Source organism: Cetorhinus maximus, chromosome 9 (assembly GCF_964194155.1).
Source record: "Cetorhinus maximus chromosome 9, sCetMax3.hap1.1, whole genome shotgun sequence".
NCBI classification, from domain to species: Eukaryota; Metazoa; Chordata; class Chondrichthyes; order Lamniformes; family Cetorhinidae; genus Cetorhinus; species Cetorhinus maximus.
In genome coordinates, this window is record NC_135887.1 from 122,020,136 (window position 1) to 122,043,495 (window position 23,360).

A 23,360-nucleotide genomic window follows, 5' to 3' on the forward strand; every position below is an offset into this window, starting at 1 on the left:
TTATCCAATTTCCTTTTGAAAGTTATTATTGAATCTTCCGCTACCCTTTCAGGCAGTGCATCATCCAGATCATCATTATAATAATGTCATTATCTCTCCTCTGGGTTCTTTTGCCAATTACGTTACTTACTTCATCAAAACCCATCATGATTTTGAAAACCTCCATAAATTCTCCCTTTAAACTTTTCTGCTCTAAGGAGAACAACCCCAGCTTCTCTCATATAAAGACAGAAAATTCTAGAAATACCCAGCAGGTCTGGCAGTATCTGTGGAGAGAGAAACAGAGTTAATTGGTTTCAGGATGGTGACTTTTCATCAGAACTGGAAACAGTTTCTCTAGTTCGGTTTCCCCAGTCTTTCTTGTGGTTAGAAATTGCCTAATTGAAATCATTTACCAATCACAGGGCTAGAAATTGGTTTAGACCCTTCAATAGGCCCGAAATACGCTTGGAGCGTTCACCGGAAACCAAAAGCTGATGCAAAATTGGGCCTCAGTCCTCAGGGACTGAGCTACAGATGCCAACTGGACGGCCAGAGGCAGCTTGCTTCTCATCTCCCCATTGCTTTGGACTTGGTTTCTCTGCTGACAGCAATCCACATGCGCATCAGCTTGGGGCAGTGTGGGGATGGGGGTGCAGCGAGCATGTTGGGGAAATGAAGACCAAAGTGAGTGCTTGCTAACAGTGGTTCTCAGGACTGCTGTGGAGCTAAGAGAGGCTCTCCTGCCTCTACTGGCACCCATAGGAAGGGCATATTAAGAAAGAGGAAAGTCACCTTTCTTTATTATCACTAGGCCTCATATTAACATATGCAAGGGGCCTAGGCCTAGTTTAAGGCAGCTGCCAGGTCACCTGAACCAAAATCGCATTGGCCATAGTTCAGTACCCTCAGTGCAGAATATAGCCTCAAAAATTTGGACCTTTCTGCCCCTGTTTCGCACTTGTAATATTGTCATAACAAGATCGATCCAATTTCTCTCCCATCAAATCCGACTGATGAACCAAATGTTTCTATAAAATATTACCTTCCGAAACGGCTGTGCCCAGATATTTCAGAGATTGACTGCCTGATTTCAGTGCTTTGGCAGCAGTTAAGTGCTTTTGGCTTTCTGTTCTTTTTCAGCATTAGGATGTCTCCAGGCTAGGCAGACTAGGCCTGAACATGAACAGACAGTTCTTGCACATTCCCACAGTGCTTCTACTTTCTACCAACAGCACTTGAAATAATATAGAGTAAGGGAAGGGGGTTTGGATGGATGGTCCAACCTTCGATTGTTGGAAATCTGTGCCCTGTTGTGAAATCAAAGCTCAACTATTAAAATTTTTCTCATTCTGCTCTATAATTGGACAAAGAGCAGCACAGGAACAATGTTAATTGACTCCTTGCCCCATGTTGCTACATAAAATGCAAAAGACTCCCTTTCCCATCAGCACTGGTTGATACTGGCATATTCCAATACAAAGAACTTCAGATATAACCAGTGTATTATATGTGATGTTCACTATGTATTCATCTCCTGTGTCAGGTTCAGGGTGGTCCATTTTTAAAAGGAGCATTAATATAACATCGTTCATGCCCTCATGATGGCCCAAGAGCTTTGTAGTCCACAAATTACTTTTGAAGTGTGCTATGGCTCATTTCGGGCAAACATGGTAGCCAGTTTGCAAACAGCAAGGACCCACAAACAGCAATGACATTGATGGGGAGTCAGATCTGTTATTGATGGCATTGATTGAGGGAGAAGTGTTGACCATGACATGGAGAGCTTAACACTCTCATCAAATACTGTCAGAAGACCCTTTTTTTGCATCCATCCAAACAGTGAGTTAGCCAGGGCCTCAGTTTAAATGCCTGCTCTGAAATCCTGCATTTCTGACAATGTGGCATGCACTTGGTAATACACAGACGTGTCCGCCCGGATTATGTGTTCAAGCCTCAAGCCTGTACCCATGACCTATGACTTAGAATATGCTTCCAGCTGAGCCAAGCTTGCACTGAATTGGAAAATAAGAAAACACTTTGGTCTGCATTAAAACAGAATTTCTCCATGATATACAGTTTTTTAAGAACATTTTTTATCCAAAAAGATATATTAGGTATCAGCTCTAGCTCAGTTGGTTATACTCTTGGCTCTATGTTCAACTCGCACTCCTGGGCCAGGATTTTCTGTGCCCACTGGCATCGGGTGTATTCGGTGGGGTGAGCGGACAATGTGGCGAGAAGGCCAGAAATCAGTTTCACAACGTCGTGAAACCAGTTTGCAATCGTCCGCTCAGGCCGTCGATGGCTGGGTTGCATTCCCCACCATCAGACGGCAGGAACCTCATTGTAATGTATCAGCATATCATTATAAGGCCAGCCCACCGGACACATACCCTGCTCTACTCCCCTGCTGGACCACCCGCCCACGTGGGCGGGAAAACACGCCGGTGCAGAACACATCTTGACAACTGTGACGTGCAAAAGTTGGGACTTACCGCTAGGGCCTTGCTCACATCGCGGACACCCAAGGAGCAGAAGATGCTGGAGCCCAGCAGCAACAGCATCCTGGAGGAACATTGATGGCATGCTGGGTGGATTCTCATGGACATGGCTCCGCTGTGAAGCAGCTTATGGAAGTTGGATAGACACCATTGATGTTCATATTGGATGATGGTCGAGGCAGTGGGAGAGGAGGGTCTAGGTCGACCGAGAGAGGAAGAGGAGTTGGAGGGTCTAAGGTTGGGAGGGGGGAATGAAGGTGTCGGAGAGGGTGAGGTTGGGAGGGTGGGGAATGAAGGTGTCGGAGAGGGTGAGGTTGGGAGGGTGGGGAATGAAGGTGTCGGAGAGGGTGAGGTTGGGAGGGTGGGGAATGAAGGTGTCGGAGAGGGTGAGGTTGGGAGGGTGGGGAATGAAGTTGTCGGAGAGGGTGAGGTTGGGAGGGGGGAATGGAGGTGTCGGAGAGGGTGAGGTTGGGAGGGGGGAATGAAGGTGTCGGAGGGGGTCGTGTGTGTGGCAGGACCTTTTGGCACCTCTTGCAGGCACTCTCCCATGCACGCGGATCCTTCACGTATCACACTCACCTCAATGTCCTGAGCATTTTGAATGCTGCATGCTGGGGTTCACTTTCAGTTGCCCATCTGAGCTGACCTACATCTCAACCCACCCAATGATCACACTCCCATGCAGCATCTGATCTCGCCCACCACGACCATCGTTTCACTTTCAATTTGGACAGCATGGTCTGGATTCGTTTTTCCGTGTGCTCCCCCATCTTTCCCCCTCCCCCACTCGCATGCCACTCTGCCGATGGCTTCCAACAGCTCTGCGTGATATTCCCACACCTTCTGCTGACTCTCCAGGATGAGTTGGAAGGCCAAATCTAGAGGTTTGTCATCTGACTCGGACCTCACAGATGCCTGATCCCCAGCAGTTCTCCAATTGCCAGGGAGCTTGCACAAACCTGCCTCCTGCTGCTGCGGACATGTGTCCGTGCGGTGACCACCAGATTGTGAACCCGGCTCTGCTCGAGACCTATGTCCCACCGAGCTGTGTGTCTCCTGCTGGAGTAGGGTGTGGGTAAGTGCTGTGACAAGTCTTCCAGGTTGCTTATTTCTTATTTATGGCTGGCTGAGGGTGTTGGTCACTTGGCAGAGCTCCCTGTGAACCAAAGTAGAGATAAGTAGTGCACGGCAGCAGAGTTAAAAGCAGGAGGGAGAGCAATCACAGTTGCGTTGAGAGAGGGCTGATGTGGTGCAGGATCTTTACGAGGGCATTCGCCGCTGACCTCACTGTCACCGCAGGCACGGTCCATGTCCTCACCAGTCAATGTGATGGCACGCTCCTCAAAGTGAGTGAGGGGCCTAACGTGAGCCACTGCACCCCCCGCCCCAACCAGGTCTGGGACCTCTTCCTGCTGATGCGAACAGGCTTCTCCTGCATGAAAACAGATGGAGAGAGTTTGAGCAGGACACATGGCACTGCGTGGAATATTTGTGTGGCGAGCGGAGCCATGGATGGGATGAGGACATGAGCTCGAGAGGATATGAGCCTGATAGAGATGTGAGGGTGTGTGTGAGAGTTAGTGGCGTTGTCCCTTGATGTGTGAGATCCCTGTGGATGTGTGATGGGTTTGTGAGTGTGTTAAGTTGAGAATGATGAGAAGCGGAATGCAAGAGACCATTCATCCTGTTGCGGCACTGGGTGGCTGTCCTCTTTTTCAGGGTATTGGCGCTAACCATTGCTTCCACCGCCTCTCAAGTCAGATTAGTGAGGTTGCTACACATCCTGCGGCCAGAGCTGGGGTAGAGGACATCACAGCGAGCCTTCACTACGTCCAAAAGGCACTTGAAGGATGCGTCTTTGAGCCTGGGGGCTGCAGTCTCTTTGCCTTTTAGGGCCATGTTTTCTTTGCAGCAGTCGTGGGCTGGAAGCACAGACATGTGCATGCGGCTGGACTTTAAATGTGGCGCCCGGCGTGCTGAAGCGGCGAGGTGATGGTGTGGTGAGTGAACGAGAGCCCACCCATCATGGAAACAGTGTGTTTCCTGGGAGCGCATAATTAATGCAGTGGGTTTGGGACAATACAGCATGAAAAGCCGTCATTGCGTCCAGTGGGTAAAACATTTTTTTAGTTAAAGCAAATCTGGGATGATTCCACCCCTGGTCTTGAGCACTGAAATCAAACCTGACACCCTGGTGCTGCACTGTCAGAGATGCTGGCTTTTGGATAAGATGTTAATCCAAGGCCCCATATGCCTGATTGGGTATTGTAAAAGATCCTATGGCACTATTTTGAAGAAGAGTGAGGGCAGAGGGGTTATTCTTGGTGCCCTGGCCAATGTTTTTTCCATCAATCGACATCACAAAACACCATCTTGTCATTATCACATTGCTGTTTGTGGGAGCTTGCTGTGTGCAAATTGGCTGCATCGGTTCCTACATTATAACAGTGACTACACTTTCAAAGTAACTCATTGGCTGTAAAGCACTTTGAGACATCTGGTGGTTGTGAATAACAGTGTATAAGTAAGAGCCTGTATTGCTCAGGCACTCTGTCCACATGTGTTTTGAGGTATTTGATTAACATGTAACCTGATGCTGCCCAATGCACTTGTGATTAGTTGAAATTAGTGCAAGTTAACACCCAAGTGCACTGGCAGGTAAAGAATGTGGGAAAATGTGAAATTGTCCATTTTGGCAGGAAGAAGAAAAAAGGAGCAAATTACCTAAATGGTGAGAGATTGCAGAGCTCTGAGATTCAGAGGGATCTGGGGGTCCCAGAGCATGAACCACAAAAGTCTAGTATGCAGGTTCAGCAAGTGATTAGGAAAGCTAATAGAATGTTATCATTTATTGTGAGGGGAATTGATTACAATAGGAGGGAGATTATGCTTCAGTTCTACAGGACACTGGTGAGATCACATCTGGAGTAATGTCTACCGTATTGGTCTCCTTATTTAAGGAAAGATGTAAATGCATTAGAAGCAGTTCAGAGAAGGTTTACTCGACTAATACCAGGAATGAGTGGGTTGTCTTATGAGGAAAGGCTGGACAGGTTAGGCTTATATCCACTGGAATTTAGAGGAGCAAGAGGCGACTTGATTGAAACCTTTAAGATCCCGAGGGGTCTTGACAGGGTGGATATGGAGAAAATGTTACCTCTTGTGGGAGAATCTAGAACTAGAGGTCACTGTTTAAAAATAAGGGGTCGCTTATTTAAGACAGAGATGAGGAGAAATGTTTCCTCAGAGGGTTTTGAGTCTTTGGAACTCTCCATCAAAAGGCGGTGGAAGCAGAGTCTTTGAATATTTTTAAGGCAGAGCTAGATAGATTCTTGATTAACAAGAGGTTGAAAGGTTATCGGGGGTAGGCATGAAGGTGGGGTTGTGGTTACATTCCGATCAGCCATGATCTTATTGAATGACGGAGCAGGCTCGAGGGGCTGAGTGGCCTACTCCTCCTCATTCGTATGTTCAAATGCAAGAAATCAGGACCCTTAAAAACTTGTTGCATTCTGTTTGCTTGTGGCTTAACTAACCCACCAAGGGCTGTAACAGTCCTTTCACATGAAAACATCAAATCAACTGCAGACTTTCTTCTGAATGTGCTGGATTAATAAATACCCCTAATGTTTCTTCAACTGCCTCCTACAAGACATTGACAGAAATATTTTGTAACTGTCCCACATAAAGAAATGGGCAATTACCGTGAGTTCTTTGATTGCCCTTCAAGGGTTAAAGTCTGCAAGAATGTGCGCAGACTGACTAGTGTTTATTTACAGAGGTGAGCATCTGATCTAAACTCAGCTTAATCTTAACCTCCATCATTTTGCATAAAGAATGAGTCTCATTACTTGTTTGTTTATTTATTTATTTCCTCTTTGGAAACCTGAATTGGTTCAGATTTCTGCTCCCTCTCCCTGATGCACAATTCCTGATTCTAATTCAATTATGTAAAGATCAGACTTCTGAAAATCTGCTTGATGACGGCAAGGCAGCTACCACGTTATTAGCAGTGTGGGCTGTCAAATGATCATGTGGGACTTGCAGCACGCAACACACTGAATAACAGGATATAAGCAGTTCGATGCAACCAAAAAAAAAGCACAGAGCTGGCCATCCGTCGCGGTTTAGGTAGCTTAAGGCAGCAGGAGAGAAATGCTCCCTCACTTTCCCTCGGGTTGGTTTCCCTTTGGCTTCACTAGAAGATGCATCTGGTACATGCACAGTGGGAGGATATCGATGATAATGCTGTTCAAATCACACGCAGCTTCCATCCCTCAGAGTCGCAGCTAGTCGCGGATGACATGTGATCACTCATTCATTCAGTCATTCATTCACAGCAACCACGCACCCTATCCCTTTAAGTCACATCACGTTAATTCCATTCTATCCGTTCTCGTCCCCTGTTTCGTTTTGTTCTTCGTTACGCCGAGCTGTTTTTGTGATTAAATACACCCTTATCCATTTGATTAATGTCCTCTGGCAATGATGCACAGGCTCATGAAAGCGGCGGCTGTGATGGGTTCTAATAATGGGCGCTATCTTCTGGATTCTTTCTACAGCGACTGCATCATTGAGGAGAAAACAGTGGTCCTTCAGAAGAAAGACAATGAGGGCTTTGGTTTTGTGCTTCGTGGAGCAAAAGGTGAGTGATGAAATCCTTTCTTATGCAGATTCAAGCTATTGTGAGATTGGGAAAGCGGTGATGCTGTACAAATCCTTATGGAGCCACTGGCTGTTGTCAAGAGGCACTAGGACTTGAGTATATTTGCTCTATTTTCTCTTCCATTAATCCGTCAGATAAAATATTTTTTTTTTAAGGAAGATTCATTGTAAAATGTAAACACAGCTGATTTATATTTAAATCTGTCTCTTGATTTGGAATGCAACCCTCGCAGATTCTTTCATCCATATTTGCCTCTTTGCCACAGCTGATACGCCAATTGAGGAATTTACGCCAACTCCAGCCTTTCCTGCACTTCAATACTTAGAGTCAGTGGATGAAGGAGGAGTGGCATGGCAGGCAGGATTGAGAACGGGTGATTTCCTTATAGAGGTAGGCCAATGATTAGCTACGCTATTTGCTGGAACATCATGTTGCCATTATATTCCCTCTTTGCTGTGGAACTGAAAGTTGTTTTTTTTTAATGCAATGGGACTCTTCAGTTTACACTCTTGTCAACTTTGTCTCTTGGTGAAAGCTTTAATAGCATTGTTAGAATGCCAGAATTTTATTGTGAGCAAATATTGACTTGTTTTCTATAGCCCTGAGGCAAAATGTAGAGCTCTGCCTCTTTGCAAATGTGCCCTACCTGTTACATGGATTGGACACCTTGGTTTGAAGTTTTGCATGCAGCATTGGTGTCAAGTGATAAGCATAATGTTGAGATTTGGATTCATAATGTGATTTTGCTGTGTGCATTTGTTGCATATGGTGTATGTATGTTTTTAAAGGGCTACTTGAGGATAGGGATATCTAATGACATTATCTCTGACTGGCCGAAATGGTGGCCCATTCTGCATGCCTTCTAAATGTGGGTGACGTTGGCAAAGCTGCTTTGCCTCCCATCAGTTGCCCTGAAGTGGTAGGCCACCTGCTTGAAAAGCTTGTTTCACAATTGAGTGGTTTACCAGGGCACTAGCGTCAGCAGCGTAGTGTGGGACTGGTGTCATGAGTAGGTCAGGTTAGGTAGGCATGACAAGTTCCCCTCCCTGAAGGGTATCAGTAAACCAGCGCTTTCATATCTAATAGACACACTTTTTAATACCTTTTTTGAGTGGCTGTTCCTGATCAGACCAGCTGAGTTCTTGTAGATTTTTCCCACTTTTGGAGAGTGAACTCTCATTAAATTTTCCATGTCAAACGCTTCCACTCAATTGACATGCCAATTAAATATACAAAAGTAATTTGTCATTGCTGCTAAGTTGACATGAATTTTTAATTCCATTTGAAAATTCATTACAAAAGATTAATAGGTTAGACAATAGGTTTTAAAGTTGCCCTTTTTATTCTTTCCTTCCTAGGAAGGCACAGTTTTTTTTTCATGGGATGTGGGTGGCACTGGCAAGGCCAGCGTTTATTGTTCACCTTTAATTGCCTGGGAGAAGGTGGTGGTGAGCTGTTTTCTTGAGCCATGTAGTGTAGTTACTTCCATAGTGCTGTTAGGGAGAGAGTTCCAGGATTTTGACCCGGCAACAGTGGCGATTTTATTTTTCAAGTCGGGAGAGTGTGTGGCTTGGAGGGGAACTTGCAGAGGCGATGGTGTTCCCATGCGCCAGCTTTCCTTGTCCTTTTTATAGGTGATAGAGGTCATAGGTTTGAAAGGTGCTGTCTAATGTAGGCACTGCAGCCACTGCACTGGTGGCAGATGAAGTTCGAATCAAGCGGGCTGCTTGCTCCTAGGTTGTGTCGTGCTTCCTGAGCGGTGTTGGAGCTGCACCCATCCTAGCAAGTAGCGCATGTGGCCAATGGAGGAAACAAGCTATAAAAACTTAAACTGCTGCCTCCCTGAAAGGGTGCAATTTGAGGAGAATGGATAAGCTCATGAAAGAATCTCAACCTTGAGAATTTCTGTGATTTTTTTTAAAATGCTGTCCACTAAAAATACCTGAAGCGAGCATTGTTGGCATAAGAATGCAGAATGTCTAATGAGAATATGTTGGCAGTGAATGAGCATCAATCTTTTGGCAATTTTTGTAAGTCATGGAGAGGGGGGGTCATGGAGAAATTCCATTTGCTTGTCAGAAGTATAGTTAGGCACGTGCCTTAGAAAGGAAAGGATTAGAAGTAAGTGGAAAAAGTTAAAAACACTTCATATCTAAATACATTTAAATATTTTGTTAGAAGATGTGGATTTCATGCAACGAGTTATTTCCTGGGATGGTTTGCATTTTGCTTTACTGACTATATTGTGTTGAGATCGGCAATATTCTCTGTCTACCTGGTAGAACAACTAACTGTTTGGTGGAAAACCTAAGCCTGTTAAAAGACTTTTAATTATTTATGCACAACATTTGCAGCCTTTTTGAATCCTGTTTGCTTACTTATATAGAACAAGGCTTGTTTTGACATTTGCATTATCCTGTTTTTTGTTGGGCAACTATAGAACAAATCGACCCTTTACGTTTTTCATTTGGAGTAATCTGCACTTGATTATTAATAGTGCTGATTTATGTTTGCAGCTAAATTGATATGTTTAAAACCAGCACCTTGTGGCTGATGCACAGTATAATTGTTTTATTTCTTGAAGCCCAACATCATGCTCTTTATTCAGCCCCCTCATGTTCAGTATTCATTACGTCACACACCGGGTAACCCTTACTGAGATGTGACTTTGCCAGTGAACAGTGAGACAATTGCCAAACTGAGATTTCCGTATTCGCACAAGATGTAAGGGAGTACATTCTGTCATAATAAAATGATTATCCATTTTAATTTAGTTCTCTGATATAATCAAGAGGCTTCTTCTTTAGACAGTTATTGCTTTAGAAAGCCAGGCTCTGTTTTTCCTCATATTTAAATGAAATTATGCATTACATTCTGATGTACTGGATACAGATTATTTTTCCATTTCTCCCATTGCTCCTCTTCTCTTCCGCTGCTACACTGCAGATTATTTTAGGATTTTTGCACTGTTGAATTATTTGTTGATATGGTGACAACCAACATAAAACTTGCCTCCAGCAAAACTGGGTGCTATGAAGCATTCAACTTTTGCTAGCTTGTTGTCAATGACATTTTAAAAAAGTGCATTTCCTGTATCCAACAAAATAACACATTCCAAACACCAATGGATTTGAAGTGGGAAGGGGACAAATGACACAACCAAAAAAAATTACCCTTGGCCATACTGAAATACAGTTCTTCTGTCAGGTAAATTGACTGAAGTAATGAATACAATCTGTAAAAATAGGGTGGGCTACATACACACTAGAGGCGAGATAGTGTGTGGAGCATTAAATAATCCATATATAGGTCAGTATGTTGGTATCAAATTGTTTTAAAGAAGAGGGAGTCAACAACATAATATACACAAACCCTTGACTAATCTACAACTTATTTTTATGGTACCCTGAACTCTCAGCAATGTACTCATATAAACTATTTAGTTTCACAGGAAAATAAGATGAGTGCAAATCAGGGGAAAAATGGAAACTTCTGTGAATGCAACCTGGGCTACGCTTCAGAAATGATATGACTGAATCTTACTATAATAGTCTACCATATCTCAGTTTTAAGACACATTGGTAGTGATATTTTCACTTCAGTAATGAGCGGCCATCATAGAAGTGGGGATCTCATTAACGGGCAGCCTACTAACACCCAAGGCCTGGCAGATTATCTTTCCAACCAGGCCTGTAAATCTGCAAACTGCCTGCCCACCTGAAATGAATGGAAGGCTGCTTAAATATTCAAATTGGGGTCCTCTGCTAGCTGCAAGACCCTGATTGTAAGTTTATAAGTGCAAGGAAGTTTTGATGAACCTTTTATGAAATACTGGTTTGTCCTCAAATGCAGTTTTGTGTCCAATTCTGGCACTGCACCTTAGGAAGGATATATAGGCATGAGAGAGGGTACAGAAAAGATTTAAGAGAATGGTTCCAGGAATAAGGGACTTTGGCTCCAAGGATAGATTGGAGAAGCTGGTGCTGTTCTCCTTCAAGAGGAGATATGGTAGAGGTGTTCAAAATCACGAAGGGTCTGGACAGAATAGATGGGGAGAAACTGTCCCCATCGAGAACCAGAGCAGATTTAAAGTGATCAGCCAAAGTAAAGGCAAATTGAGGAAAATCTCTTTTACATAGCAAAGTGTTATAATCTGGAATGCACTTAAAGAGTATGGTTGAGGTAGATACAACTGGTCTTTCAAAAAGGACTTGGATAGCACTTGAAGAGAGAAAGTTTGCAGAACTATGGGGAAAGGGCAGGGGAGTGGGGCTAGCTGAATTACTCATGCAGAGAGTTAACATGGGCCTGACTGGCTGAATTGTTACAGCACAAGAGGCCATTCTACGATTCAATAAATAGATGGTATGTGCATCATGCACACCATCGCTCCACCACCCCCTCCATCTGTACCAAGCATGGAGTGGGCTAACCAGCTGTTCTTAAAGGAACTGCTGGAGGCTACTTGCAAAATGGCCCAGGAAACTGAAGAAATACATGTTCTTCCTCCATTCCCTTTCCCCACCGCCCTCTCCGCCCCAATTGTTTTACTCTCCTATCCATCTGGGACCTTACTAGCCCACCCACCACTGGCAAGCTGCAGCTGGCTGCCCACTTGGAGACTGCAGCTGAATTTACAGGTCAGTCATGATTTAATTGGATTGTGGAAGAGGCTTGAAGGGGACTGAATGGTCTATTCCTATTCTTGTATTCCCATGTTCCTAGCTAGCTGGCCACATGCTACCTTCACACCAGCCCCACTTGGCCAGTAGGGGTGTGTTTTGCTGATTTTTGCACCCATTCGGAGTGGAAGTCTGAGTTGGTTTGCTTACTGATTGATACAACTTGGAGAAATCAATGCCATACAGATGTCTCAGCGATTTAGCCGATTGTCTTATTAGATCAGTTGCATTTGTTAACCTCATCCTAACAGAGAAGAGAAAGGAATTCATTTTATTTTATTCCCATGACAATGGGGTGCAGTATTTAGGTATATATTATAATAAATTTATTATTTGATGCTTCCTTTCTGAATTGTTCTGTGCTATAAAAATTCTAATTATCTAAGCACTTGTACCTAAAGAATAGCTTTAGAATGAAGTACAAGGATAATGAGTACGTATGTATATTTTTTGAGTTTTGAACATCCATGCTTAAAACCAAGAGTGCTATTAAATGGTAACTAAGATGGTGTATATATATAAAAAAATACTTTGTTAGCTGAGCTTATTTAGCACCGCAGTTAGAACAGTAACGCAGAGCAACAGTCACCTAGCAACATCCATTCCATTGTCCTACTAGCCAAAATGCATGACAAGTAATGTCCGTTCAAACAAAATCACTTGTGCAGCGTTTCAGCTATATTGTTCAAAATACTGATTCAAATCAACACACTTAGCAAAACAGAATTAACACATATATCCAATACATTGAAACAAAAGGTGAAGGAAACCCTTGTCATAAATCATGTTGCATAAATGTACTAAGCATTGCTTTTTGGCCTTGGGTCAACTGATGAAAGAAAGATGCTTAATCTTTGAGATGAAAAGTGAGAGTGCACAATGCATTTAATCTCCAGATCTAGGCTTATTTTAAAATTCTCTTCATGTCTGCTATACAGTGAAGGTTACTTGAGAAGCAATAAGTAATTGCCACAATTTCAATTTATAATTTTAAATATACAGTGCCCATTTTCCCTTTTGTTGAACATTATGAAAATAGTTTCTTCCTGGGTTTTGAACCATTTCTGTACCTGCATGAAATATTGGGTCTTGGAAATGTAGTTCACAATGAGGAGGATGGTAGCAGACTTCAGGAGGGCCTAGATAGACTGGTGAAATCAGTAGACACCATGTAGATAAAATTTTAATGCAGAGGAGTATGAAATGATGCATTTTGGGAGGAATGTTCATCCTTTGAGGGTGGGGTTCTGGTGGGTCCATAGGTGATTGTTAAGGTCGATCTGCACCCAGAAGGTTCTGCTGTAGAATAATGAGAGGATAGATGTAGAATAATAAGGAAATAAAATTATATAATTTTAAGTTATTAAGAGACCTAAGGGATTTACATCTTTGACATCAAGATAGTAAAGTTGTTTGGCTTTACAAATAGAAGCATTAAGCACAAAATAAAGGACATTATGCTAAATCATTAAATCACTGGTTAGGCCTCAACCAGTGTGTTGTGCTCGATTTGGGGCACCACACTTTAGGAAGGATGTCAAGGCATCAGATGGGTCATAAGAGCTTTACAAAAATTAAGAAGTGTTCAAAACTATGAAGAGTTTTGATGGAAAAAAATTAATGAGGAGAAACAGTTTCCAGTGATGGGTGGGTTGGTAACCAGAAAATGCTGATTTTAAGGTAATTGGCAAAAGAACCAGGAGCGAGAGAGAAGAAATTATTTCACCTCTATGAGTTAATGATATGGAATGCACTGCATGAAAGGATGATGGATGCATGCTCAATAGTACCTTACAAAAGAAATTTTGGATGTATACTTGAAAAAGAAAGATTTGCAGGGCTTTAACAAAAGAGGAGAGGCATTGAGCCTAATTGGATAGCCCTTTCAAAGAAATGATGGGCCAAATGGCCTTCTTTCCTGCTCTGAAATCCTATGATTTCTAAGGGTGTGACCAGGCATGAGAGAAAATTCCAAGTAATTCCTTGGAACAGGTAATCTCCTTCCACTTGATTTGGGTGCTTTCATACAAACTTACACATTGCAGATTTGGTTTTAGCAACAAGCTGAAACGTCTTCATATTGATTGTAATGTGAGTGCACTTTAAGCCTTTTGATTACGAGTCACATTGTTCCTTGATAGACAACTTTAGAATCAGACTGAAACCAGTGAATCTTTATTTTCCTTGATTACAAATAGTCTGTCACTTAAGTCACTCAACTGTCTGGTCCAAACAAAACTGCACTCTAAATGGGCTACATAAGCTATTCGCTTCCTTCCATTCGCCTCTAGAACCATAGAGAATTAATTATTACTGCTCTGAAAAGCAAACATTTTATTAAGATGTGCATTTTGTGCTTCTGTTTTGGATGAGACTTTAAGTTGAAGCCCTGTCTGCCTGCTCACGTGGATTGGGGGGAGGGAGACAAAGAAAATCCCAATAATTTGAAGAGCAGGGGAGTTCTCCCCAATGTCCTGGTCCATGTTTATCCCTTAAGCAGTGTCACTCAAAGAACATCATTCTGGTCATTATCTAATCACTGTTTGTGGGAGCTTGCTGCATGAAAATTGGCAGCTGCATTCCCTACATTTCCACAGTGACTATGTAAAGAAGTACTTTCTTGGCTGCAGAGTGCTTTGGGGCAGCCTGAGCTTGTGAAAGGAGCTATATAAATGCAAGTCTTTTCTGTTATGTGATTTGGAGAAAGATGCTTAATGATGAGCACTAATCTTGTTAAATACGCCAAGCAATTTCTCCCCACAAGCAATAACAAGCTTGTAATTGTTCACTTGACGTGTGGAGGGTGACTTTCCTGTAAGAATCTACCACTCGACTACCATAACTTCACCAGAAGCTTGTCAGAAACCTCTGCATGAAAAGGGAGTCCAAAGATGAATGTGAGAAGCTTTGGGAAAATCCTATACTTAAACTGGAATACTGAATGGTAAGAAACCAGCTGAACTGATGGGCAAGTCCAGCACTCGGTGGCTTATCTTGTTGGCATATCTTGTTGACAATGAAAATGGCGTCCTGACTGTGGAAGAGAAAAGAATGTTGCACTTGGGAAGTCTGATATGGACTCCTCTGACGACTGGTGACATAGTATTGCTTATAATGCAACCTCTTTTTATGAACACACAATCGAAACTACCTGGTCACAGAAGCCGTCATCTGGAAGTATGAAGACAAAAATCTAGATGAGATGTAGAGAAAGCTGAAGAGTTGGAATTGAATTTGAATCCTGGCCTCTTGCTGGAGGCACTTTTTATTTTCCTGGAAGCAATCAGTGAAACAAAACTTTTGGACAATGGAAATGGGGGGTTGTGGGGAGAAATCCAACTTGGGCTGCTTTCCAACTATAGGGAGCCACAAAACTGGGGAGGAAAAGTGAATGGAGCAAAGTCACAAGCATACTCCAGAGTCTAAGGAACCTTGTGTGCTTATTTGGTGCTTTTAAAAAGTCATTTGTTTTAATGTTTCTCCTCTTGTATGAATGACGGCAGTTAACAGTATCGCATGTAGTTCAATCTTGTGTATATGTCGGGCAAAATTGTTTTCAAATTTGAGTCTCGAAGCTGCCCATTTTAACTTTTTGAAGGCATGCTCTCCTTAGAACAGCAGGAGGCCCTGTCTAATTGGTTTCATTTTTGCACATCTCCTGCATTACTTGAAATGGAATAATTATTTGCCAGCTGTGCCTGGCATACATATATTAAGTTCAGATGGTTAATGATGAGACTATTAATTTTGACAGAAAAAGTTCAACCTCATTTCACCAAATCTTTGGACAAAATATGAAGGTCGCAAGGATGAATTTCAGGTCTGGATCTCTCTCTCGTGCCTGATCCACCCCAGAATCTCACCAGCTACCATAATGGAAGCAGAGTATGCAGGAGGCCTACCTGTTATAGGCACTAAGTGCTTGGAATATGCAAATCAGGTGGCATAAAACTGCTGCTGCAAAACTGGTGAGCAAATGGGCGGAGCTTGCATTGCACATGCTCAGTTGTCCAACCTGTGGATGTCTTTAAAGGGACTACCCACTGTGATCAGCAAACACTTTAATAATTTAATTTGTGGAGCCAAATGGCTTACCACTATCATCCCAAGGGCAATTAGGGGCAGGCAATAAATTCAGGCCTTGTCAGCATTGCCAGCCCAAGATCTATCTAAAGCCAGCTCCTTGTCAGAGTCTAACTGGAATTCCTAAGGTCTTGACTGGCAAACCGCAACAGGATGCCTAGACTGATGGTTGGAGTTCACTGGTTTGGCACAAATGAGGTCAGTGTCCAAGACCATAAGACATAGGAGCAGAAATTAGGCCAATCGACCCATCGAGTCTGCTCCGCCATTCAATCATGGCTGATAAGTTTCTCAACCCCATTCTCCCGCCTTCTCCCTGTAACCTTTGATCCCCTGACCAATCAGGAACCTATCTATCTCGGTCTTAAATACACTCAATGACCTGGCCTCCACAGCCTTCTGTGGCAATGAATTCCATAGATTCACCACTCTCTGGCTAAAGAAGTTTCACCTCATCTCTGTTCTAAAAGGTCTTCCCTTTACTCTGAGGCTGTGCCCTCGGGTCCTAGTCTCTCCTACTAATGGAAACATCTTCCTCCCCCCCCCCCCCGTCCACTCTATCCAGGCCTTTCAGTATTCTGTAAGTTTCAATCAGATCCCCCCCCTCATCCATCTAAACTCCATCGAGTATAGACCCAGAGTCCTCAAACGTTCCTCATATGTTAAGCCTTTCAATCCTGGGATCATTCTCGTGAACCTCCTCTGGATGCTCTCCAGTCCCAGCACATCCTTCCTGAGATACGGGGACCAAAACTGCTCACAATATTCTAAAATGTGGTCTGACCAGAGCCTTATAAAGCCTCAGCAGCACATCCCTGCTTTTATATTCTAGTCCTCTCGAAATAAATGCCAACATTGCATTTGCCTTCCTAACTACCGACTCAACCTGCAAGTTAACCTTAAGAGAATCCTGGACTAGGACTCCCAAGACCCTTTGCACTCCAGATTTCTGAATTCTCTCCCCATTTAGAAAATAGTCTATGCCTCTATTCTTCCTACCAAAGTGCATGACCTCACACTTGCCCACGTTGTATTCCATCTGCCACTTCATTGCCCATTCTCCTAACCTGTCCAAATCCTTCTGCAGCCTCCCCGCCTCCTCAATACTACCTGTCCCTCCACCTATCTTTGTAACATCTGCAAACTTAGCCAGGATGCCCTCAGTTCCTTCATCTAGATCATTAATGTATAAAGTGAAAAGTTGTGGTCCCAACACTGACCCCTGCGGAACTCCACTAGTCATCGACCGCCATCCTGAGAAGGACCCCCTATCCCCACTCTCTGCCTCCTGCCAGACAGACAATCTTCTATCCATGCTAGCACCTTGCCTCTAACACCATGGGCTCTTATCTTACTGAGCAGCCTCCTGTGCGGCACCTTGTCAAAGGCCTTCTGGAAGTCCAAGTAGATAACATCCATTGGCTCTCCTTTATCTAACCTACTTGTTACCTCCTCAAAGAATTCTAACAGATTTGTCAGGCATGACCTCCCCTTGATGAAACTATGCTGACTTTGCCCGATTTTACCATGCACTTCCAAGTATTCTGAAATCTCATCCTTAATAATGGACTCTAAAATCTTACCAACAACCGAGGTCAGGCTAATCGGCCTGTAATTTCCCGTCTTTTGCCTCACTCCCTTCTTAAACAGGGGGGTTACATTAGCGATTTTTCCAGTCCTCTGGGACCCTTCCTGACTCCAGTGATTCCTGAAAGATCACCACTAACGCCTCCACTATCTCTTCAGCTATCTCCTTCAGAACTCTGGGGTGTAATCCATCTGGTCCAGGTGATTTATCCACCTTCAGACCTTTCAGTTTTCCTAGCACCTTCTCCTTGGTAATGGCCACCATACTCACCTCTGCCCCCCGACTCTCTTGAACTTTGGGGATGTCACTCGTGTCTTCCACTGTGAAGACTGACGCAAGGTACCTATTCAGTTCCTCTGCCATTTCTTTGTTCCCCACTACTACTTCTCCAGCGTCATTTTCCAGCGGCCCAATGTCCACTTTTTCCTCTCTCTTACCCTTTATATATCTAAAAAAAACTCTTGTAATCTTCTTTTATATTACTGGCTAGTTTACCCTCATATTTAATCTTCTCCCTCATTTCTTTTTTAGTTGTCCTCTGTTGGTCTTTGTAGGCTTCCCAATCCCCTGGTTTCCCACTGCTCTTCGCCGCATTGTATGCTTTCTCTTTAGCTTTTATGCTGTCCCTGACTTCCCTTGTCAGCCATGGTTGCCTCGTCCTCCCTTTAGTATGCTTCTTCTTCCTAGGGATGAATTTTTGCTGTGTCTCCCAAATTACTCTCAGAAACTCCTGCCATTGCTGTTCCACTGTCTTTCCTGCTGGGCTCATCTCCCAGTCAATTCTGGCCAGCTCCTCCCTCATGCCTCTGTAGTTGCCTTTATTCAACTGTAATACCGTTACATCTGATTCCAGCTTTTTCCTCTCAGAATTTACCCTGCAATTTATCATATTATTGTCACTTCCTCCTAAGGATTCCTTCACCTTAAGCTCCCTTATCAAATCTGCCTCATTACACATCACTAAATCTAGAATTACCTGTTCCCTAGTGGGCTCCACCACAAGCTGCTCCAAAAAGCCATCTCGTAGACATTCCACAAATTCCTTTTCTTGGGATCCACTACCAACCTGATTTTCCCAGTCTACCTGCACATTGAAATCCCCCATAATCACTGTAACCTTGCCTTTCTTACACACCTTTTCTATCTCCTGGTGTACCTGGTGCCCCACATCCTGACTACTGTTCGGAGGCCTGTACATAACTCCCATTATGGTTTTTTTACCTTTGCGGTTCCTCAACTCTACCCACACAGATTCTACATCATCTGACCCTACGTCATTTCTTGCTATCGATTTAATTTAATTTCTTACTACCAAAGCAACCCACCCCTCTGCCAACCTGCCTATCTTTTCGAGAGGATGTATATCCTTGGATATTTAGCTCCCAGTCCTGATCCCCTTGCAGCCATGTCTCCGTAATGCCCACCACATCATACCTGCCAATTTCAATCTGCGCCACAAGCTCATTTACCTTATTTCGTATACTGCGTGCATTCAGATACAACACCTTCAGTCCTGTATTTCCCGTCCCCTTTCTCATTGTCGTCCCTTTATCTGATGTGCTTGAAGTTAGATTCCTAGCCCTTTCCAAACACTCTGTCCTATTTTGTGTTCTGGAGACTTTAATAACCTCTCCTGGGCTCTCCTTTCTTTTCAGTTTTTTCATAATTTTCCATGAAGTTGAATCCACCCCCTCACATGCTAACCTGCTGCTTTGTTTCCCATTGGTCATACTTCTTGGAGTTTTACCCCCCCACCCTCCACTTCTAGTTTAAAGTCCTGTTGACCACCCTATTTACCCTTTTCGCTAGAACATTGGTCCCAGATCGGTTCAGGTGGAGACCGTCCCAACGGTATAGATCCCTCCTGTTCCAGTACTGATGCCAGTGCTCCACGAAATGGAACCCCTCTTTCCCGCGCCACTCCTTTAGCCACGTGTTTACTTCCCTTATTCTCTCGTCCCTATGCCAATTTGCACGTGGCTCAGGTAGTAATCCGGAGATAATCCTTGAGGACCTGTTCTTTAATTTAGTTCCCAGTTCTTGATAATCCCCAAACAGGTCCTCTTTCATAGTCTTGTCTATGTTACTTGTCCCGCCGTAGACCACAACAACTGGATCCTCCCCCTCCCTCTCCAATATCCTTTCAAGCCGGTCAGAGATGTCCCTCACCCTGGCACCAGGCAGGCAACATACCATGCGGGACTCTCGATCCTGCTTACAAAGGAAGCTATCAATTTCCCTAATTATAGAATCCCCTACAACTACCACTTGTCTTTTTGCTCCCCCCTCTTGAATGGCTTCCTGTGCAACAGTGCCATGGTCAGCTGGCTCATCCTCCCTACAGCCCTGTTCCTCATCCACACAGGGAGCAAGTACCTCGTACCTGTTGACAAGGTCAAGAGCTGAGGCTCCTCTGTTCCTGAACACAGGATCCCTCTACCTGCCTCACTTGCAGTCACACCCTGCTGACCCTGACCACTGACCGGACTTGAGGTACTTAATCTACCAGGTGTGACCGCCTCCTGATACAAAGCATCCAGGTAACACTCCCCCTCCCGGATGTGCCGCAGCGTCCGGAGTTCGGACTCCAGCTCATCAATTCTGAGCCGGAGTTCCTCCAGCAACCAACACTTGCTGCAGATGTGGTCACTGCGGCTCGCAATGGGATCTGCCAGCTCCCACATCATACAGCTACAGCACATCACCTGCCCAGCCATCTCTACTTACATAATTAATTTATTAATTAGCTTTGCAGTGTTTTTTTTCAAATTTGGTGCAGATTTCCTACCAACCAATCAGGTCACAGCTTTCCATGGTCCAGCCATCTATAGCTGCATCATGAATGACATTCGCTGATGATTGCAATGTTCAGTACCATCTGTAAATCTTCAGGTTCTACATATGGCCACAGAGTGCTTCATTTAAAACCTGGTCAATATTCAGGTTTGAGCTGATAAGTGTTAAGTAACATTCATTCCCCAGAAATACTAGCAATTACTATCTCTAACAAGAGAATTCCAACCATCATCTTGTTATTCAATTGCATTATACACATGGAATTCCCCACCATCACCATTGTGATTACAATACTATGGCTATGAGAGCAGGTCAGTGGCTGGGTACTGTGCAGCAAGTGTCTTGGCTCCTGGGCTCCCCCAAAACTTTCCACTACCTACAAGACATCAGTCGAGAGTGTGATGGAATAATCTCCACTTGCCTGAATAAGTGCAACTCCAACAAGAAACTTACCATCTCTGGCAAAGCAGCCTGCTTGATTGACATCCCATCCACCAGCTTAAACATTCCCTCCATCCACCATCAGCTCGATGTGGCTGCAGTGTGTACCATATACAAGATGTCCTGCTGAAACTGCCAAGGCTTCTTCAACAGCACATAACAAACCTTGTCCTTTTACCATCTAGAACAGGGGTCGGCAGCCCACAGCTCCGAAGCTGCATGCGATTCCCAATCTTTTCCAGTTGGATCACGTTTTCATGAAAAAAGTCTAAAAACAAGTTGAGAAAATGACAAATCGAAGACACAATTTTCCTTTATTAAGCTGTCCACTTGCTCGATCTAAAATTTCATGCATGGGGCTTCAGTAATATTTTTGAGAATTATTTCAGCCAATATATATATATGACTATGGTGGTCTGGATAAATTTAAAAGCCCAAATGACCCTTTGCTCTGTCTGCTAGTTGTTGACAGTTTCTCATGATTCAGTTCATAGATGTTAAAGAATTCACAATTACTTCCTTCTAATATATTTTAATAAATTCTAGCATTATCACACGCAGGGGATTTGTCTACTTGCTGAAGAAAAGCAGTGTTTTCATTGTGGAGGATAAAAGGCTAAACATTATGCTGCACATTAGGATGCAAATTGTGAGGCCCATGTGCTTTTGTTGCAAAACCTATATTTTTTTTATTTTGGGATAATAGTCTCTAAGAACTAGGTCTCTATCGGGGATGATTTCTGGTGAAGCACTTTGCTTCTAATAACTGACCATATGACTAAGCCATTTAGGAGATTAACTTCTTGATGACCCTTATCGGTTGTTTGTTATTAGGGGGTGGATAGATTGTGGGTGCGGCTCTGGTCTCAAACAGGAGTTTAGCTTGGAACAAGCTGACTAGAGGAAATGCTTCTTTCCAGCAGGATTCAGTTGAAATTCTGCAGCTGAAAGAGTTTTTAAAAATTGGTTAACTGAAGGACTGTACGAACAGTCAGAGTCATTACAGCACAGAAGGAGGCCATTCAGCCCATTGAGTCTCTGCCAGCTCTCTGTAGAACAATCCAGTCAGTCCTAATCCCCCACTCTACCCCTGTATCTCTGTACGTTTATTCCCTTTCCGTGCCCATCCAATTTCTTTTTGAAATCACTCATCATCTCGGCTTCTATCGCCCCTTGTATTATAAGTATTTCAGTGATCATCTGCCATGACTGTTTGAGAATTATGTTCCTATCTCCATTTTTGTTTTTGAAGTGATGCCACAGTTTTAGCAAAGAATCGTAATAACTTTATCCGACAAGCGGTTAGAATGTGAAACAAGTGATCAGAAGGAGTAGTTAAGGTGAATAGCAGAGAAACATTGAAAGGAAACTAGATCTTTAAGATTATGAAGGGGTTTTATAGGGTAGACATAGAGATGTTCCCACTTATGGGGAGACCAGAACAAGGGGCCACAGATATAATATAAAAGCCACTAAAAAATCCAATGGGAAGCTCAGGAGAAACTTCTTTACCTAACGAGAGGTTATTTCGAGGAATTTGTTACCACAAAGCAGTCGGTAATTGAAGTGAATAGCATAGATGCATTTAAGGGGAAGCCAGATAAATACTGAGGGAGAAAGGAAGAATATGGTGATAGGGTTAGATGAACAAGGGTGGGAGTAGGCTTGTGTGGAATATAAACACCAACACAGACCTGTTGGGCTGAATGGCATGTTTCTGAGCTGAAGCCGGAATGTGATTCTAAATAATTTATAATATCATTAATATCTAGTAGGCGGTGCAATTGGGTGTTCCATCTTAAATTGAAAAAAAAGTAATTGATTGCTCTTCAAAAAATATAGATTGCTTTGGGACTGAGAACAAGAAGTTGCCAAATAAGCTTCTTCCTTTTAATTCTATTATTATATTGGATCTGTATTTTTGTTAAATAAGTTGTCTTCCAAATTTTTTTTCAATGAAATGTTTGCATTGATAACATCTCTGAAAAACAGGTTATGAAAGTTTGGCCCAACATCAGGGCCACCTGCTGATTGGGAAAGCCGTTTCCATCCAGGACAATATAGCATGAAGCCCATTTCACTTTCCTTTTCAGGGTCCTGAAGCATTTTTATATGACTTGGGGAGACAGTGGGGTAGTGGTAATGTCACTGGACCAGTAACCCAGAGGCCCAGGCTAATGCTCTGGAGGCATGGGTTCGAATCCCACCATGGCAGCTGGTGGAATTTTAAATTTAATAAATCTGGAATATAAAGCTAGTCTCAGTGATGCTGGCCATGAAACTTCTACTGATTGTTGTAAAAACCCATCTGGTTCATTAATGTCCTTTTTAGGGAAGGAAATCTGGCATCCTTACCCAGTCTGACCTACATGTAACTCCAGACCTACTGCAATGTGGTTGCCTTTGAAATGGCCCAGCAAGCCACTGAGCTCCAGGGCAAGTAAGGATGGGCAACAAACGCTGGCCTTGCCAGTGACGCCCACATCCCAGGAAAGAACAAAGAAACAAAAAGCACTTCCTATACTGGAGAGAGCCAACCAGAACTACAAGTTAGACGCTTAACTAACTGGTGCAGGAACATCCTCTTCAGTGGCCTTCATATATCCTCCAGCAGAAAGCAT

The 23,360-nt window shown here is 43.4% G+C and overlaps 1 protein-coding gene across 4 annotated transcripts in view; it reads left to right on the plus strand.

Moving 5' to 3' along the window:
• Positions 1-23,360, plus strand: part of shank2b (SH3 and multiple ankyrin repeat domains 2b) — a 1,028,817-nt gene that overhangs the window by 737,202 nt on the left and 268,255 nt on the right. For all 4 annotated transcript variants that reach the window (XM_078549478.1, XM_078549479.1, XM_078549480.1 and 1 more), the window contains 2 exons: positions 7,046-7,128; positions 7,415-7,539. In XM_078549478.1, the coding sequence (XP_078405604.1) occupies positions 7,046-7,128; positions 7,415-7,539 (208 nt within the window). The remainder of the gene's footprint in view (positions 1-7,045; positions 7,129-7,414; positions 7,540-23,360) is intronic.